This window comes from Onychostruthus taczanowskii, unplaced genomic scaffold (assembly GCF_017590055.1).
Source record: "Onychostruthus taczanowskii isolate IOZ18803 unplaced genomic scaffold, ASM1759005v1 scaffold35, whole genome shotgun sequence".
Classification (NCBI taxonomy): Eukaryota; Metazoa; Chordata; class Aves; order Passeriformes; family Passeridae; genus Onychostruthus; species Onychostruthus taczanowskii.
Window position 1 is genome coordinate 5,288,854 of NW_024500905.1, and position 19,742 is coordinate 5,308,595.

General features: G+C 42.8%; 1 protein-coding gene across 1 annotated transcript; it reads left to right on the top strand.

Annotated features, from left to right (window-relative positions):
- Window positions 1-4,717: 4,717 nt before the first annotated feature.
- On the top strand, window positions 4,718-11,274 carry AVPR1A (arginine vasopressin receptor 1A). Its single transcript, XM_041411346.1, has 2 exons — window positions 4,718-6,634; window positions 8,340-11,274. The coding sequence occupies exons 1-2, from the start codon at window positions 5,626-5,628 to the stop codon at window positions 8,621-8,623; spliced, it is 1,293 nt and encodes a 430-aa protein (XP_041267280.1). The 5' UTR covers window positions 4,718-5,625; the 3' UTR covers window positions 8,624-11,274.
- Window positions 11,275-19,742: the final 8,468 nt, after the last annotated feature.

A 19,742-nucleotide genomic window follows, 5' to 3' on the forward strand; every position in this document is an offset into this window, starting at 1 on the left:
AAATCCCTCAGAAAAATTGTTATATATAAATTTCCTGTATACCTTCCTACTACTTTAAATACCCGAACAGAATCTTTATTATTACTACAATTTTTTAAGAGAATTGCATCTCACTGTGCCAAGTACTTTCTGAGACAATATCACAGAAATAACCCCGAAACTTCAGTTTGTTTATAGTGATTACTTTTGCCACCAAACTGTACGAAGTATTTTTCTTTGGCTTGGCTTAGTGTATGTTAAGTAGGAGAGAATGCAAGAGTCATTAATAAATTGCCCTTAGATAAATCAAAACCTATAAAAGGCATGAGGAAGGTAGGTGTTAACACAGCGATAGAAACAGCAGTGTATTGGGTTTATGTAAAGTTTTGGTAAGGGGACAAGAGGTGCAGCGTCTGGAAGAAGCTGTTGTCCAGCTGAGGAGGAGAGTGATAGAACAGCTTTGGTGGACACCTGACTTCCAGCCAGCATCAGCCCACCACATTCCACATATGGAATTAAATTCTAGATAGAAGTAATTTAGAAATTGGTTCAAGGAAATAAGAGCCTTTTGCATCTCTGAAATAAGAGAACTGAGAGGTAAATCTACTGATTATGTGCTTAAAGCAAAAACACTAAAGCAGTATCTGTGGAAGTGCAAAATGCATATTAAGTCTCTTTCAGGTCTGGAAACTCTGAGATTACACAATTTCACCAGGTAGGCATAATGTGAGGAAGCTCAGTTTAAATTTTTTCTTATTCTGCTAATGAAAAAATTGAATTATTCTGTGGATTTAAGGATTAACGACTTTAATTCTTCAGATTTAATGAGAGATCTGCTGACTGAGGCTCTAGTTAAACTGTCTCATGCCGATTTTTATTGTGCCTTGGACATGTTGAAAATCTGATCAATGTGATTCAATGGGGAAAGGCAGGAGCTTTCACCATGTTGTTTTGATATGTTCCTTCAACAAGGTTATAAACACACAAAGGCCAATTAAGCCTTCAAATGCCCATTTCTTTTACTGCCTTGAAATCCAGACAAGCTGCTCTGTTAACATTTCTTCAGGGAAACGGTTGAACTCTGTATTCTGAAGGCCCTTATTGCTGTCAAACAGGTCAACAAAGGATGCAAGGAAAGAGGCAAAAGGAAAAGAGCAACATGCTGCTTTTTCTGGTGACATGTATCTGCACATGTCCCTGGGCAATACTGCCTGGATACCACAGTCAACCTCCCTGTGCTGGTTTTGGCTGGGATAGAGTTAATTTTCTCTGCAGTAGGTTGTATGCAGCTATGTTTTGGGTTTGTGTGGAAACACTTGATAACAGGGATCTTTTTGTTTCTGCTGAGCAGTGCTTACACAGAGTTGAGACCTTTTTTGCTTCCCAGGACACCCCACCAGTGAGCGGACTGGGGGTGTACAAGGAGCTGGGTGGGGATGCAGCTGAGACAGCTGCCCCCAGGTGACCCCAGGGATATCCCACATCGTGTGATTTCATGCTCAGCATATCAGGGTGGGGAACGAAGGAGGAAGGGTGGGATGTTCAGAGCGATGACATTTGTTTTCCCAAGTCACTACTGTGCGTGACAGAGCTCTGTTCTCCTCGAGGTGGCTGAACACCTGCTTGGCCATGGGAAGCGCTGTATGAGTTCCCTGTTTTGCTCTGCTTCTGTGCAAAGCTTTTGCTTTACCTATTAAACTGTCTTTATCTCAACCCATGCGTTTTCCCTTCTGATCCTCTCTCCCATCCCACTGTGGAAGACTGAGGGAGCAGCTGTTGGTGCTCAGTCGTTGACTGTGGTTAGATCATGACACGCCATCATGAAAAGAAGCACAGTATGGCAGGGATGGCCAGACGTGACTTCCTGTGTATACAAATACCACTATCTAATTATGCTTTCAGTTAACATGCAAAGGGACACTTGGGGCATAACCTTAAAACTCTTTTTTTTCCTGGCCACTTTTCTACGTTTCCAAACAATGAACTGAGCTTTGCAAACTGAATATTGAGGACTAACCTTGAGTTTCTGTCTCTTACTGATGCTTTCTTAATTTTATGTTTTCCAGAGTAGGAGTTGGCCCTTAATCTCACCTGTCTCTTGATCTTGTACTACAGCCTTTTCAGAATCCCAAATTCAGACTTGTCATCTATTTTGAAGGCAGTTTGGGTCAATTCTTCATTTGATTTTGCTCTGGTGGTCCAAAAGCTAGGCCAATAAAGGGCCAACAAGGCATTTTTTCAGGAGTCTGCTTTGTGGGCTTTTGTGCTCCTGTCTGCCTTCAGGTGGCATTTCCTTCACAGGGATGGCAAATGAATGCTATATCTGCTTGCCTCCCTGGTGATCCCAGCTTTTAGTAGTCCCTCACTCAGCACATGGGCTTTTTCCCATGCTTGGTTCCCATAGCTGTGAATTTAAAGATTGGGATCTGGAGCATCTAAGCCTTGTCCCAGGCTCTCTGGGAAGGCCTATCAAACTCATCCTTATTTACTAAATTGTGTCATTCAAAGGGAGCATTACAGATACTTTGAACTTGGAGACAAATTGCAGGAGACAGCTGTTCATATCTGTGTAGATATTTTATGTGCTTTTTAACAAGGCAGTTGAATCCTCTACAAATAAACAAATATCTTTTTTTACCAGTGCTTTAACCCTTATCCTGCATGAGGAATTAATTTTAAAAGCTTTACTTTTTTTTTTGCTTATATTGACTTTTTATAACTCCCACTGGTAGAGCAACTCTTCACAAAACCTGACAGACTAAAATAGTTTGAGTAAAATTCCAAACAACCAGTTTTCCTGAAGAACATTATGCTGAAAGCCCCTGCCATTTTTTTGTTTAAAAGTTATCTTGCAGAATACAAATCATTATCAATTTCCCAGGATTACAATATTGAGTCTTTGACTTACTCAGAGCATTTCTTTTGCCTTGAGGAAGAGGCTAAGTCTGGAGGTAAAGTCACTACCACAGCAGCAAGGAATGAATGGAAACCAGCTGCATTTGGCAACACACTGGATCATGTTCCAGTTAGGTTTTTGAGCACTTCACAGAAGCCATTCAGTCTTCAATGAGTTCAGCATTCAGAAAGATATCTGTCAACCTTCAAGCACTTTTACAGAAACCTGTATGGCAGCAGAGAACATGATAGAAATCCTTACCATTCTTAGTTCTGTAGAAGTCTGTGTGCTCAGTCAGAACACATAAAGGTTTCTTGTAACAGCAGTGTCAATTTTCTTTACCAAGAGTTCAGCTCCAACTCCAGGTGAATCACAGGGCAAAAATATTAATTTCCTCCATCAGCCTTCCCAGTGGCAATTTTTCTCTTTGGAAGGGTATTCTACAAGTACTGATTAATTTGAAGAACACCAATACTCTTAGGATTAAGCAACCCAGATCAGACTAGGTGCTGATTAATCTGATATAGAAACCTTAGAAGTAATGAATTTGTTGGGAGGGTATTTTTGAAATACTAGATATAAATAAAATTCTCTACTGACTTATCTAGGTTTGTTGAAACAAAGGAATTTATAACAGCCTCTTTAGGTATGTTATCTAAAAACATCAATTTTGATCAATTTAGGAAATGAAACAAATACATCAAGACTAACCCTAGGTTATTTCTGTCTGATGCAGTAATATACAATAAAAATTATTATCAGTATCATGCTTAACATTGCATGTAATCACTAGGTACAGCCTTGTGCAATGATATTCAGGCAATTTTCCAGCCTTTTGCTCTGGAAACATTATTATAAATGCTGTTCAGAGGAACAAAGAATATGTCGGAAAAGGAGTATTTCTGAGTTGATGTGGGTTTCACAAATTCTCAGCATCCTGAACTAATACAACCACGTTTATCTTATTGTCTGACTGCTAAAAATATGTCTCTCTCAAACCTGAATATCATCTCTTCTGTTAATGGATGACATACCCAGCAGTGAATAGAGTTTTATGATCCTCACATAGTTTGCACAGCAGAAAATCTGTGAGCAGAGTTTCCTGGATAACACTGTTTATTTACGTAACATTCAACTCCTGTAAAGCACGTCAGAGACAGGCAAGGAGTGTGAAAGAAGCCTTGGTAGTGGTGTGGTGTTGTGAGATTTGTGATAAGCAGCTTTAATTTCCCCTATCTAACCTGAAACCTGTGGTCACACTCACCAGTTTCCCAGGTCTAACACAATAAATAGGCATTAAGCTGTAAATAATGCATTGAACTGTTTGTAAAAATCAGGTTTTGGAACAAAAGCATATTTAAAGAAACAAGTTTGCTAGAAACTAAGGATATCCACATTTATTGCATGTATTTCCAGGGCTTGGGAGGGTTTGCAGTTTTAACTGGAAAACTCATGACAACTATTTGCAGTGTAGGAGCAGGCGTCCTCCTAAACTCCTGCTACTGATCCCCAAGCAAAGGAAGGGTAGTGACAGACTGGAGTGGGTGCACACATCCTCTCAGGAGCTAAAAAGCCCAGAAAGTGGCAAAAAGCCTGGGATAAAGCCTTGCACAAAGATAACATGTTCAGAAGCTTATCATGTATTTTAAACTTCAAAATTCTTCTGGAGTAAAAAATTTTGAAAATATATTTTAATTAAAGAAATAAGACCTAATCTTTCATTCTTTTCCATTTTTTTCTTCTCCCTGTAAAATCACATATTTTTTGTAACTGAATTTAACTGTAGTCATCTATGAGGAGACATAGGGAGTTTTATTAAAAACACAGATAGGGCTGGTATCCAACACAGTATTTCTTTGTTGTGATCTTACGCATTTTTGTGTGGTTGAAGGAAGGAGTTTCTAAATGAAAGGTCAAATTCAGGTACCAGTGAAGAAATCAGGAGATAATCCACACTCATGACAATGGGACCAAAATTTTCACCAAGTCCATTCATTCTACCAAGAGCAAGAACACTCTTCATCTAAACTGTGTTTAAAACAAGAATTTTAATGGCCCACTGCCAGAAACTCTCCAGTTAATGTGGAGATTTTGCTTGTACTTGAAGAAACGTGTGGTTTAGACCTATTGCTAAGTCTTGGATGACATTTATTGTCCGAGATGAAGTCCTGAAACATTAAGAGACATTAGGTTGTTTTGAAACTCTGCATTATTTTTTCTAATAATTTACATCTCTGGGGTTGACCCCAGTGAAATGCCAGAGGCCCAGGCGGACTCTCTCAGGACCAGCACCTCTTACCGACAAGTCACTTTGCTTGGCTCGAAGGCAGATCGGGGCGTGCAGGCTGATCCTGACAGACCTCCATTGGCTCTGCAGGATTACGGCAATTTTACTCGCAATTATAAGTGCTGCTATACCTGTCCGTGAGGGAGCTCTTCGGCAGCACCGCTCCGAGCCGAGCAGCCCTTCCCGCCGCCGGTCCCCGCTCCCCGTCGGCGCGGCGCGTTCGGGGCGGAGCGGCCCCGCTCCCGCGGCGGGGCGAGGGGGCGGCGGGCCCGGGGGAAGGAGGGGGCTGGCGTCAGGCGCCGGGCAGCCACTGGCACGGGAGCTCCCGCTCGCCTCGCCTCGCCTCCCGCGGCCGGGGGGATAAAGGCACCTGGCGCGGCGCTCCGGGCCGCCGGAGGGGGAAAGGCGGGCGAGCGGAGGTGCGGGGGTCGGGCCGGGCCGGGCCCCACTCGCAGCCCGCTCCATGCGCCTCGCCGGCGGAGCCGGCTCCCCCCGGGCTGTGCCCTTACCCGGGAATGGCAGCCGGTGGCGGGCGGCGGAGCCGGGCGGCGGCAGCAGCCCCAGTCCCGAGGCGTGGTCGGGGTCGCCGAACGGCAGCTTGGGCGGCTGGGATCCCTTCGGGCGGGACGAGGAGCTGGCGAAGCTGGAGATCGCGGTGCTGGCGGTCACCTTCGCGGTGGCGGTGGTGGGGAACGGCAGCGTGCTGCTGGCCCTGCGGCGCACGCCGCGCAAGGCGTCCCGCATGCACCTCTTCATCCGCCACCTCAGCCTGGCCGACCTGGTGGTGGCCTTCTTCCAGGTGCTGCCCCAGCTCTGCTGGGAGGTGACTCACCGCTTCCACGGCCCCGACGGGCTCTGCCGCGTCGTCAAGCACCTGCAGGTCTTCGGCATGTTCGCCTCGGCGTACATGCTGGTGGCCATGACCGCAGACCGCTACATCGCCGTCTGTCACCCGCTGAAGACGCTGCAGCAGCCCACCAAGCGCTCGTACGGGATGATCGCGGCGGCCTGGGCGCTGAGCCTGCTGCTCAGCACCCCGCAGTACTTCATCTTCTCCCTCAGCGAAGTGGAGCGAGGCTCGCAGGTCTACGACTGCTGGGCGCACTTCATCATGCCCTGGGGGCCCCGCGCCTACATCACTTGGATCACCGGCGGCATCTTCATCGCGCCCGTCCTCATCCTCATCGTCTGCTACGGCTTCATCTGCTACCGCATCTGGCGCAACGTCCGGGGCAAGACGCGCCCCGGAGAGGCGGCAGCAGCGGGTGGCGGGCGGCGGGCAGGTGATGATGGTGGCCCGCGACGGGGGCTGCTGCTCGCCCCTTGTGTCAGCAACGTCAAAACCATCTCCCGAGCCAAGATCCGCACCGTCAAGATGACCTTCGTCATCGTCTCGGTGTACGTCGTTTGCTGGGCGCCCTTCTTCACCATCCAGATGTGGTCCGTGTGGGACCAGCGCTTCCCCTGGGTCGGTAGGTCACGCGTCGCTTTGCCCCGCACGCGTTGCAGGCGCAGCCGGCTGTCCCGGGGCGCTGCGCAGCGCTGAGCCGAGCGCGGGGAAACGGAGCGCGGAGGCGGAGAGCGGGACCGGGGCGCGCCCTCCTGTCCTTACACCCTCCCGAACCGCACAGGTCCCTGTCCCGCCGGGGAGCAGCGGCTGAGCGGCCCTGTGGGGGGGAACAGACAGCCCCGGGCAGCCGCCGCCCTCGGGGCCTATGCCGCCGGCGCCGCTCGCAGTCCCGCACCCGGCGGCCCCGGGAGCGGCGGCGGCCGCAGCGCTCGGCTCGGCCCGGCTCTGCTCGGCTCTGCTCGGCTCGGCCTGGCCCGGCCCGGCCCGGGGGCAGGCGGAACGGCTGCTGGCGGCAGCCGCAAAAGGAGCGGATGGAAACCGGAGTATTTGCTGCTGTAATTTGAACCAGCAACGTTTTCGTCCGTTTGAAGATGCGGATAAGAAAACTTTAGAAATGTTTAGTATTGTTGGGAAGTATGCACATACACGTCGGAGCAGCTACATGAAGAGAGAACTTACTACGTCTTCTTTCCTGTAGCTGCTGTCAAATAATAGGGTTGAGAGCGCCCTGAACCTTCCCTCTCAGCAAGGCAGTCACCTCTGAGTGCTCCATTAGTCAAGTCACCGATTTTCATGAATCAGTGACACATGATATCTGTCCCACTGTTAAATATGGCTGAAAAAATTTGGTCAGTTTAAAAGGTATTACATAGGTAATGACAGGCAGCATAGTGACATATATTCTGTTTCCTCATAAGGAGAGAGCAGCAAATCAAAATGTTGGAATCCATAATTTCTTGATTTTTAAAAATATCCCCAAATGACCAGTTACTGTAGTGATAGTGTTGCTTGCCTCCAATATGGGACTAAAGTCAAGCCTATAATGCAGATCTCTATAGAGAAATAAAGACTTGCAGTAAACACATTTTTTTTTTTTACTTCAAAGGGAATTAAATCTAATAGGACAGATGGTGTGTTTGAAGAGATTCTTTAAATCTATGGAACTGCATAACACAGTAATTATACTTTTTTGAAGATTCAATACTTACAAAGAAAAATCACTAATAATTGATTAGACTAAATACATATTTAGAGTATTTGATCTAACTATTAACTAGTTATTAAAGGTAGAACAGCATAGTTTTTTCATGCCATAGTGCTAAGTTCCATTTTTCCCTTAAGTAAAATTCAGATTTAATGGACAATCCAGTAGTTAGTTGAACATTCAGTACTTTTCAGCATGCAAATATATACAGCAAAATTCAGTGTTACAGAAAACAGTAAATTTTGAAAACAGTAAAGTGGAAATTTTACCATTGTCTCCCAGGGTCTGGGAAAAACCTTTTGGTATTTAAAGCAGGAGCTTATCAACACATGGATACACATCAGTGGAAATGTGACTAAATCGTTATTTTGGATGGATTACCCCATAACTTATTCTGTCACAGCTTTTTGAAGTCAGTTCAGAGAAATCCTCATTGACTTCAATGGCAGCCTTACATAAATAAGACCTTTACTGATTATGTTCTAATTATCTGTTTAAAATGCTGTAGCTCAACATTTAGAACTCGAATATTCAAGGAAATAAATCCAATGGTTAACGAAGCAATTGACTGAATGGTGCAAATGTATTTTTGATGATTAAACAGCTTTTTTCCCCCTCCCAGATTCTGAAAACACTGCAACTACTGTGACGGCTCTGCTGGCCAGCCTGAACAGTTGCTGTAACCCGTGGATCTACATGTTCTTCAGTGGGCACCTCCTCCAAGACTGCCTAGGGAGCTTCCCTTGCTGCCAAAAAATTAAGCAAACGCTAAGTAAAGAAGATTCAAACAGCAATAGCAGGCGACAGACTTCTTTCACCAACAACAGAAGCCCAACCCACAGCCTGAACACATGGAGAGAGATGCCCCACTCCAAATCGACCAGCTTCATCCCCATCCCAACGTGAGACAGGCCTCAGGGCAGGCAGGGCTTGCAGTCCCGTCACAGTGCTTGGGAAGGTTGTGGCATGGCACATTATGCCAATCCAGGGCACCATCGTGCTACCATGGAATGACTAAGATGCCATGAGACAAAAAGTGCCCCCTTGCTTGATAAGCTATGCTGCAGTATGTAAATTATTTTCTGAAAGTTTTTTAGGATTTGGGCAACTGATCAGGAAGGTGTGGCTACAATAAAGCAGTTATTTTTTTTAATAGAATTTATTTTAATTTTTGTCTGTTCCTAAAATACTAAGTGCATTGTTTGTTGCTTGCTGTTTAAAACACTCAAAGCAATGGAGTTGTCATGTATTGGGCTAACTCCACTCTCTAGTGTTAATGCATAAAACTTCTCATGATTGTCTGATGAGGTCACGGGGAAAGAAGACAATATGAGCAAGATTACAGTTTAGTCTTAAACATTACCAGAAAGGAGTTGGGAAGAAGTCTTGGCTGTCCAGATAAGGAATGGGCTTAGACAGACTCTGAATTGCTGGAATTCAGTTGCTCATGAGGCTTCATCTTGTAAAGGTCTAGCAGTTCTCAGACACTGAAATTCAACAGCCCTTGTGAAGGCAAATCTTTTAGTGCTGTCAATGTCTGTGTGTGTATTGTGGGATTTCATTTTTAGGGTGACATTTCTTCTTCCCTTGATGTTGACGGAAATTATTCAGCATATCTGTGTGTGCGTGTGTGTTGCTGCACCTATTATCAATTTTTTAAACTAACTTCAAAAATATATTGGTAAATAAGTATGATACGCTATGACTAGCTCAGCACTGTTACAAACAGTCACACCAAGAAAACTCATAATGAATACCAGAACCACTTGCTTTATTGGTAGGAATGCCATATTTTCTTTTTGATTCACTGAGACATCTAGGATCAAGCTACCTTGCTAGGTTGTCAAGCAAATAGCCTCACGAGCTCAGAAGAGTGTAGTCATTTGGTAAGAGCTGTAGAACCAGTGCATTTCAAGACACAGATCTGAGAATCAAACTTACAAGTCTTCTGGGAGCATATAAAAATTGTCAATGTTGTCGGCTTGTCTTTTTCTATTATTATTTTTTGTTGGCAGCTCATGAAAATATAGTCTTAAAAATTGTCAGTAAACTGCAATACAAAGTCATCACAACACATTTGCTGATTACAAAGCATTCACGGTGTGCTTGTTCTCAATACAATGCATGCTAATTGACTGTAGTTCATTTATATGGTGAACAATCCTATTACATCTTTCCTTCGAGCCCGTCTCTTGTACTGAGGTTGGGTTTTGAAGCTCCTTGAGTAAGTTTTGCTGAGTTTTTAAGTCTTGAGGCTCTCTTTCAGAAGTACAGCTCCCTGTCTGCTCTGTTTTCCTGAGCTTGCCGGATGCTGAAATCCAGGAGCTCCCCTGGCCCCCTGCAGGACTGCTGACACAGTCCCAGCTGGCTGCTGGAGCACTGGGACACAGCGGGGCTGCACAACGTGCATGCAAGGAGGAAGCTCAGCACCAGATTTCTTTCTTTCTCACCGAAACCTAACAAACAAGATTGCTTTTCTAATTGCTTGAGGAGATTGCATGTGGCTTTCTCTGAGGATGGCGCCCATGCCTGCCTCAGTAATGGTAGCAGAAATTAATAGAGTTAGGTGCAGAATAAGATCATCTTAAACCATTCCAGAAGCTCCCCATTGATTATTTTGGGCAAAGAATAGGGAATATTATAACTAAAAAAAATTCTTCTTTTGTCACTAAAGGAAATCTTGTCCCCATTCTCTTCTTTCCTTGTGTTTGCTGTTGTTCAGAGCACTAGAAGCCAGAGGACAGTGTGGTGGAATGGCTTATAATTCACAGACTATCTTTTTGACCACCTTTAATATACAAATGTGACTACAGCTCTCACCAACTCTGGACAAAGGTCTGTGAACCTGAAGCTATATTTTAGTTAAAAAAAACCCCAGCATGCAGTGATGTTGTGTGTGTGTTTGTGCACATTATGTGTACTGTGTATATTTTGCAAGTAGGTAATTCACAGTTACTGAAATTGCAAGTGTTTCAAATTAAGTACACTATCCTTTGCCTAGCCTTCTGTTTGTGCTACTACTTTCTTTGTACATGAAATATGTATTAAAAACCAATTAGCTGTACTAATAGAATTTGAATGTTTCCATAATTGAATGGTTTTTCTATTACACTTTATATTCAAACAGAAAATAGAATAAAAAATTGTGTGTAGAATATTGTTGAAAATAAAAATGAACTGGGTAATGACTAATATATGTATTAAACCAAAGAGACCCAAAGTACAAAATTAGGTTTTTTTCAAATACATTACAAAATCTAGGTTTACACTTGGGGCTTGTCAGCATTAATGTCCCCTGTGAGTGTTCTATACCTTATGTAATTAAACTGACAACAAAATTTGTCATATTTGATTTCCAGACTTTTTTTGTAAATACTGACTTTTTCCACATAATTGTAATGTTGGAAGATACAGCCAATATTTTTAAATTGTTCATCTGTGGATATATTTTTTTAAAAGCTACTTTGGGTTATCATCAGGGTGCCCTAATGGAAAGAGAAGGAAATAAAAAATTGTGAAACCATTGCAAATTTAAAACATGGAAACTTGCTCTAATAAACCTGCATATTTATTTGATCAGAAGCATTTTGGGTTTTTCGCTTGTCTAGATTTTGGAGGGCAAGAAATGTATTTGGTATTACTAAATATATTTTACAAAATTCAAAATGTCTTAATGTAGTAAGTTGTGTCCATGAAAAGCTTTAAGGAGTGAACAAACGAAAATGTTTTTCTGTTACATGTAGTGAATGAGGGACACAAGCAAAGAAGGAACATGCAATCAGCTTTCCACCATATGCTGCTAGTATTGTTAAAACATCGAACTGAGCACTTATTCATGTTCTAGAGGAGTTATTTTGATATTTTTGTTTTAAATACTTCTAACATAAAACATGATTGAATGGGTGAGCCTGTACGCTGTTGTTTGTATTGGTGTTACTAGAACTCATGCATTTCAAATTCCATTAGATGGCAAAAGTGGAGACGATACAGAAGACAGAAAGGATTTTGTTCATTCATACAAGAAACTAAGTTGCCAAAAAGCTTCTTTTCATTAATTTATTTTTAAGCTTGCAGGCAAACATATTGTTGGCTGAGAAAAAAAACAAAAAAAAAAAAAAAAAAACAAAAAAAAAAACAAAACCCAAAAAACCCCACAAACCAAAAACCAAAAAATGTTGGGTTTTCCCCCCCTGTATTATCAAGCCCAAAATCTACAAGAAGACACAAATTCATGTGCACTCAGTACTTCAAAGACAAAGGTTTTGTCTGAACAAATTCTTATGGCCAATTCCAAACTGTCCAGATTGAAGGACCCTGCTAAAGTGCATGCATGCTCCTTTCCAGCTCACGCACATGGAAAGCAGGGCAGAAGAGGGAAAGGCCCTGCAGAGCTGGATGTTGTCCTAGGGCAGACACTGGTGAGCCAGCTTTGGGAAGTGAACACAGGCCTTACAATAGAGCTACTGCTGAAATAAGTTAATTGTTGCATAAAGAAAAAAAACTCTTACAGGGTTCTCCCGAGCTGAGTTCCCCATTGACAAAAAGGACTAATTACATACAGTGTCCTATTCTAGAAAAGTGTCTGCACAAATTTCAGTCCCTTGTGCACAAGGGAAGACCAGGGAGGCAGAAAGACACTGGCTGGAGCTGTAATTACTCCTACAAGCTAGTTTTCCATGTTTTTCTTTAGGAATGGGATTTACTGGAAAATGTATCGCTTGCTACTTGGGTAAAGGAATTACAGGATAAGTAAATGGACAGGTCTCAAGGTCCAGGACTAGATCACAGCTGCTCCACGGGGAGCAGTCCTGCCTGGTTCTGGTAACAGTCCCTCACACGAGAGCAGGCTCAGCTGGTAAGTCACACAGAATGGTTTGGGCAGCATGCAAAAAGCAAGCAAACAGCAATCACAACTAGTTCCTGCTGAGCTTCGTTAGAGCCAGCCAGCACAGGTCTGCCTCTCTCAGGACTGGTCCTGCAGAAAGCCCTGGATCCAGTTCAGTGTTAATTAACACTGTATCACTATTTTGGTACAACTGCTCAGTAATTTGCCATGCCTTAGTATAGACTTGCTTAGAGTAACAGTTTACATGCAAATTAGCCTTAGTTCTCCGTGAGGACATTTTCAGCTGAATTCTTGATACAGTCCGTTAGGTTATTTAATTTATGAAAAGCAAGGCTGTGAGGCCTCATCAGGAGTGCAAAGCTCTGTCTTCAGCTCTATGGCGAGAGGACTGGCAAGCCTCTCTAGTTCTAGGTGGATCAAGGTGTTGCTGGATATGGGTGAGCTTTATTCCAATAGCGGAAGAATCTCTTGCACAATCCCAGTATTTTTTCCTATTTCCAACACTTGTTTTTCCAGGGGGGTGGATGGAAGAGGAGGCTTTGGGATAGAGCCCTTTTTCAGTGCTCTGCAAGCAAAAGGCGCCTGAGCTATCCATCCTCAGTTCAGGGCTGCTGTGCTGCTGTCTGAGTTTCTCTACTCCCTCGGGCAGGGAGGAGGTCTCGCCGGCTGAGCTGAAGGCACGGCAGCCGACAGCCGGGGGGGCACTCCCTAGATGCGCCGGGGCGTCCCGGGAGCACCTCAGCAAGGGGCAGCAGGGAGCAGCAGGCAGGCGAAGTAGAAGAATGAAGAGAGGGACCCTTCCCGGGGGTAAAATCCAGAGCCTTTTATTACTCCAGGTGCACCAGCCGGGCAGGGACCACGAGTCAGGAATACAGCAGCTTATAAAGGGGGTGGAAACACAACACATTGACCAATGAGGGAGAACTGGGGAGTGAACAAACTCGTGAGAAACATGCCGGCTAGCCAGTAGGGAATGTGACAGGGAGGGACCCTTGTTCCCGATCCAATCACCCACCGAAGAAAGGAGAACTTTCTGGAATATGGGAAGGAGACAGTGGGTGATGGACAGGAACTTGGGGAGGGATTGACAGAAGGTAACCAGGGAAACAGGGGAGGAGAGAACGAATTGACACTCTCAGAGAGAGAGGTTCCAGGGGAGGGGGAGAGGGGGATCCCAGGACCGAACCATTATAGCTTTAGGGGGTAACAGAACACACCAAATGAATCCTGCACCACAACACAGGGCAATGATGATTATCTTTCTCCATAAATTCTTGCAGGACACATGGCTAAGAAGTACTGTGTACAAGTTCAACATTCTTTTTCAAGCACAGCATTGGCAAAGCAGTCTGTTGGTGTCCCATCAGCTTTTACACCTTTGTAGCAAAATATGGCAAAATTGTCATTGGCTCTCCAGGGCACAAAGCCCATTCTGGAGGATGTGGAACAGACAATCAGAGACTGGCAGTGACTGCCTCAGCCTCTTCCACTGTTACTGCTGTGATTGCCCCTGCCATAGTCTCTCCTGACCCTGGTAATGATGGCAGCAAGAATGGGGACAGGGATCACAGGGGCAGCAGCAGACGGGGCTGTCACTAAAGCACATTAATTTCAAAGTGCTTTTGGAAGGAGGAATATGGATCTTATAAAAAACCCACAGTGAATATTGGGAGAGAGATGAACTGGTGACTCAGAGAGCAAATAAAACATTTGATCTCAAAGGTTATTTGAAAGTATCAAAATGCTTTCCATTTTTTCAATTTTAAGATATGTTTTATATATTTAGAAAAAGAGCTAAAGAGCTCCTCGTCTCCTGGGACTGTAACTGCATGAAGCTCCTTACAAATCTAAGTATTTACGCTGAGATGGCTACAAGGCTATGTTGAAAAAAAGGGAAATGGTCTCTCCAGGTTAAGCATTCAGCATGTGACTTGTAGGACCTTGGCTGCCCCAAAACAGTGTCCTGTGGGAAATATGAAGAGACACAGAGTTTTCTGGGAGGAGAAAGGAAAAAGCCTAAATATCATTCCCCTTTTTGGAAAGAGGTGATAGTCAGGGTAAATACCATAATAGTTGACTAAATCTTCAAGCTAAAAGGCAACAATCTTCCTAGTATTTTAGAAAGCTCTTGGTTGAAGATTATGTGAAAGAGAGAAGCAGTAGATGAAGAACCGAGAGGACTAGGAGGCATGTAACTTTGTAGCATTATTATCAAAAGGAGAAACTTGCTTAGGTGCTGCTCAAATGTTTTTCTAAATAAGAGTAATAACAGTACAAAATAGTATAGCAAAAACAGATTAGGATAGCCAATGCTCTGTCTTGGCTCTTTGTAAAGCAGGCAGAGCTATGCAGAGTAAGAAATCTGCAAACTGGGGTAGACAAATGCACCCTCTGAAATACTGTATGTGCCAGTCACCTCTGAGGGAACCCCAGAAAACAATTCACTTTATTCTTGGCTGAGATGCAAAAAAAAAAAAAAAAAAAAATCAAATCATCAGACTAATTTTCTGCACAATTAATCTGAATAATCCTCTTCCAGAGAAGAAGCAAACATTATTAAATAGCCATCATTATATTTTCTAAATGTGAGACATTTCAGGTTTTCCGTGGGAGCGGAGGAGTGGCTTCCAAGTGTTACATGTAGGGACATAGAGCTAAGGACTGACTTCAGCAAGACACTTTGGCATTCAGGTGGATTTCATTTCTTATGTGATCCCATTATCTCCAATACTCCAAACGTTGTGAGGGCAGTCAGGGCAACAAGGAATTATAGGCAGTAAACAGTATAAAAAGGAAAAGATAAATTTGTGCAACTGTATATAATCTCATTTTCCAAACCAAATTGTTCTTGTCTTTTTCAACAGAAAAGAGCAGGGATTTAGTTATGTATCTCTGATAACCTAGTCCACCATGAAGTGATGATCAGAGGCTCAAGAATCCTAAATTGTAATATATGGTTACAAATGTTCTTTATTAAATGGGTAGGTTTGGGGCTTATCAGTTAGTAACATACTATTAAATTGAATAGAATATGGAAAATGAAGAGAGAGTTCTATCTTTGTGTTGTTTTTTTCTTTGCTTGAGAGTTGGGTTTTGTTTCATCTATTATGGCAATTCCCCTGCAGAACTGTATTTTAAATATGCTGTACTGAGATGAGATGATCCAAAGAACCATGAAGAATCCCATTTTTCTTCTGTCTTTCAACCTAAGATATATCACTAGTGCTTCCTCTTCTGTCTCACAGATAACAGTGTAAGGCACAGTGTAATTAAACAACAAAATCTCATTTCTTTCCAAATTTATGACCCAAGTGCCTCAATATAGGCATTTTAAACTAAAGGAAACAAAGGTGGAATTCATCTGCATAAATGTACTTACAATGCATGTGTGCCCATCTGAGTGAGAGTGATTATTTTTGTGGCCAATACAAAACTAATTTCTGGAGACCAGGGAGTCATCAGATAGAGGATATCAAGAACACTGCCCTTATCTCCATTTATACAAAGATACAACTATTTATTTTTTTTTTTTTAAATGGCAAGTAGACAGCTAGCTCAAATTGGTACATTACAGCTGTCTGCAAGTACTATAGGTTTTTCTGAGAGATCTCTGCAGACACCTCCATGTTATTAGTTAATGTTTTTACTTTCTTTAAGGGCAACTACAAAATATTACCATCTAGCATCATATTGTTTTGGATGGTGTTGATGATGCCATCACTAACCAAGGGGGCCCATATTGCTAAGCTTCTGCCGGCTGGGTGCCTTTGTTAGTTGTGTCACAAGGAAGACCAACAGCCTAGAGATCAATTTACTTCCTCACACCAAGATGATATCTCTGGCCTTACAATAAGGGAAAATTCTCTGCATCTAATCTCTCTGTGTGTCCCATCTGTGCATGCTGAACCTTTCCATCTCCTTTGTCCTTAAAGGTACGTTTGTGAGAAAATTTCTAATTAGACAGAACTCTCAAAATACTCAGATTGTACAATCCTAAGGTCAATGTACAACATAGAAAGATATTATTTACACGAAGAGTTAGGATGGGGTGGGGGTGAAATCAGGGTAATACCTAAAATTCTTGGTAATATTGTGTGGAGTAAAAAGGGAAAATAAGGAAAAGGAGAGTGGCATGTCAGGTATGCCTGCCACATAGTGCATGTGAGGTTCTGTTTCCCCAAGAAACTACTTAATTATAACAATTTTGAGAATATAATCAGCGTAAAATGGTTTGCACCAGATGCCATCAATGATGGTTTTCAGCACGAGCACAAAAAATGACTCAGTGGTTCTGGTCATATTTTCTTCATAAGTGTTTAAATAGAAAGTTAAGGCAATGTAATGGTTTAGTGGAAAACCCCCAGACTTGACCTATGATGAAAAATGGCCTTTTTCACCAGAGATGTCAGGTTTATGCAAAAAACAGAAACAAACTCTGTGTGCCTCCAAGTCCATGTACCGTTTGGCCTGTGTGGGGAGGCCAGGTTTTCCCTGAGTGTAGGGAAAGGAGGGAGCATGGAGCAGACACTCCAGAAGCCACCTCAGCACACTCCAGCTCCCACTGGAAAGACACTCTGGTTCGGCAAGAGGAACTCTGCATTGACAAACATGATGGAGTTCCTGTGTGTATCTTTCCATTAGAGTTTTTAAATCCTGCTGAAGGCAAGGACACAAAGGAGTGAAGAAACTCAATGGGACACTTGCACTTGTGTCCTTTCTCCTGAAGCCAGGAGGAGGGTACAGGCAGGGCTTATCCGCACTGCTGCAGGGCAGAGAGCTCACACTCCTCAACTCCTGCCCCAGATTAGCAAACTCTGGGAAACCAAGCAGGCTCAGGAAACTGGGAAACAACTCCCACCCTTGGAGTACGATGGAGTACCCTCAAATGAGGTCTTCCAGAGCAGCAGTGTGAGTACTCATTTGCCCTTGCCTCTGTGGGAATCTGGAGAGAAACTGAGTCTTTTATAGGAGACAAGTGGTTAAAATCCTTTTTCACATGCTGCTAGCTGGGATGAGAACATTTCCAAAAATAGGGGCTGAACTTCTTCAACAATTAAAAACCAGATCATGGAGGGACAGGTCTATAAAAGTGTCTTGTAGATGAGATGAGAACTAAATAGGAGTTTTTCTGGGTTCTTTTCTTTTTTGTTTAGTTAGTTTGTTTGCTTATTTGTTTGAGTAGCACATGACATAGCTGAGATTCTTCTCTGTGAGCTTGTTAGAAGGAGTTGGAAAAAAAGATGCAAATCCTCAAGCTTTCATTTCAGTGAAAAAGACAGAGCAAGCCAACATATTGCTAATTAGCAGACACACTCATAACATATTCCAAACATTTGGTTTAATCAGTTATAAAACATAAATATTTTAAAATGCAATTTAATGAGACTCTGTGATTTATAGGTATTACATAACAGAAAGAGGGTACTAAGTTTTCAAAATTGAATTAATTTGAAATGAAAAGTGTTTGAAACTGTTCATTCTTAGTCTTTTTATTAATCTTCTTAACTTGAAGTTCTTTTCCGTCTTGCAATCATGTACAAGGATGAGAGAATTCTTCCATACTACAGAAATATTTTCCAAGCATAATAACATGATTATTATGCTTATCTGACTTGTAAATTACAGAATACTATACATATTGGAGATACTGATTTTAAGAATGAAGTCATGCAAACATGCCTTCAATTAATTTACTTTTGATCTTTTGTGTGACTGTGTTTGCCATCAGAAAGGACTCATTTCTTAATTTCAGCACTTTTCAGTGAAAGCATTTCTACCACGAAGGTACTTGCTCCTAAGACTGGCAGCCCTGTTATGTATAGTGAGGCAACAGTAGCAGTGGGATAAGAAATTACATTCTTTGTCAAAGAAGGAAATGGCCACAATTCTGTCACTGTAATAGTGGGAGAAGAAATGTGTGAGACAGAAATAACACCAGCTCTGAAACTTCTGTATGACCCCAAGGAGCAGAGAAGGCCAGCACACTGTCCCCACAGCAGGCTGTATCTGAGGAGGCAGCCTTAGCATTCCTGGTTTCTCTTTGTTCAAAATGTTTTTCCCTAGAGGTTGGGAAGTTTATTTTTTATAAAATGCTGGCACTTCAAGGACAAAATTATCTTTACTCTGTGGTGTGCACTCTCAGGCAAAAGTAAAACTTCAGTTTTGACAACCTGGCAAAGAATTAAAGGGATGTGATACATGTGTTATTTTCAGTTGTTCTGGGAGCTGGGCTTGAATGAGTGTTATCTGAAGGGATACAGTAGGCAAATATATAACCAGCAGGCCAGTCTCTTGTGCAGCTACGGGGAGGACAGCAGGAAAATTTATTCTTACCCATTGAACCCTGACACTCATGATAAAACTGTGGCATTGGTACAAATGCAGTCTTCCCTTTATGGACTTCTCCATTTCCAATCAGATTGCCTCATGTCAATCTTTTAAAGAGCTTTAAAGAATCTTTTAAATAATGCTATTTGCTCTGTTACTTTTTATTGTTCTCATTCTTTTAGCCAGGCCTGGCCTAAGAGCTGAATGAGTTCATGTGTATGTCCAAATGCAGCATTTCACTTACTGGTTTCAACATGATTCACTTTTATGAGCCTTTGCTCAGCTGCAGCTGGGTATTAATCATTGAATTTCAGTGCTTTTCTCATCCATCTGAATCCAGGTGGGATTTGATATGACATTTTGTTTACCTTGTGCTTTGTGGGGGGTTCAATTCCCTGACTAATCAATCTCATACAGTCTTCTATATTAAATCAATTGAGGATTAAAGAAAAGAGATTATGGGAGACATTCAAGGATCATGGAAATTCTCCTTGCTTCTTACTGATGAGTGTCTGGAAGTTTGCTGAGGATGTCACTTTTAGAGTGAAATTTATGGCCATGCAGAGCTGTGTTGGATGGTCCCTCTACCAGCCAGGACCTACCAGGTCACACTGGCATGAGGTGATGGCATGGCACACTGTGACTGGCAGCTCGTCACAGCCCTGGACAGGACACTGCAGCATTAATGCAATTTGTAGAGATTTGTTACAGAAATATGAAGATTTATTAGTTGATTATGGATTGAAATATTTGTGTGAAAGTTGCAGATGAAACAGCAGAACAAAGTTTAGAAGGACAGGTCAGATTAATACACTGTGTGTATGATTTCATTCAAAGCAAGAGGAGGAACAA

What these genes read in the sequence shown, in the direction of transcription:
- AVPR1A (XM_041411346.1), top strand. Translation starts at nt 5,626, where the DNA reads ATGCGCCTCGCCGGCGGAGCCGGCTCCCCCCGGGCTGTGCCCTTACCC. An exon ending in CCAGCGCTTCCCCTGGGTCG is followed by an intron (nt 6,635 to 8,339) that starts GTAGGTCACGCG and finishes TCCCCCTCCCAG; the next exon opens with ATTCTGAAAACACTGCAACT.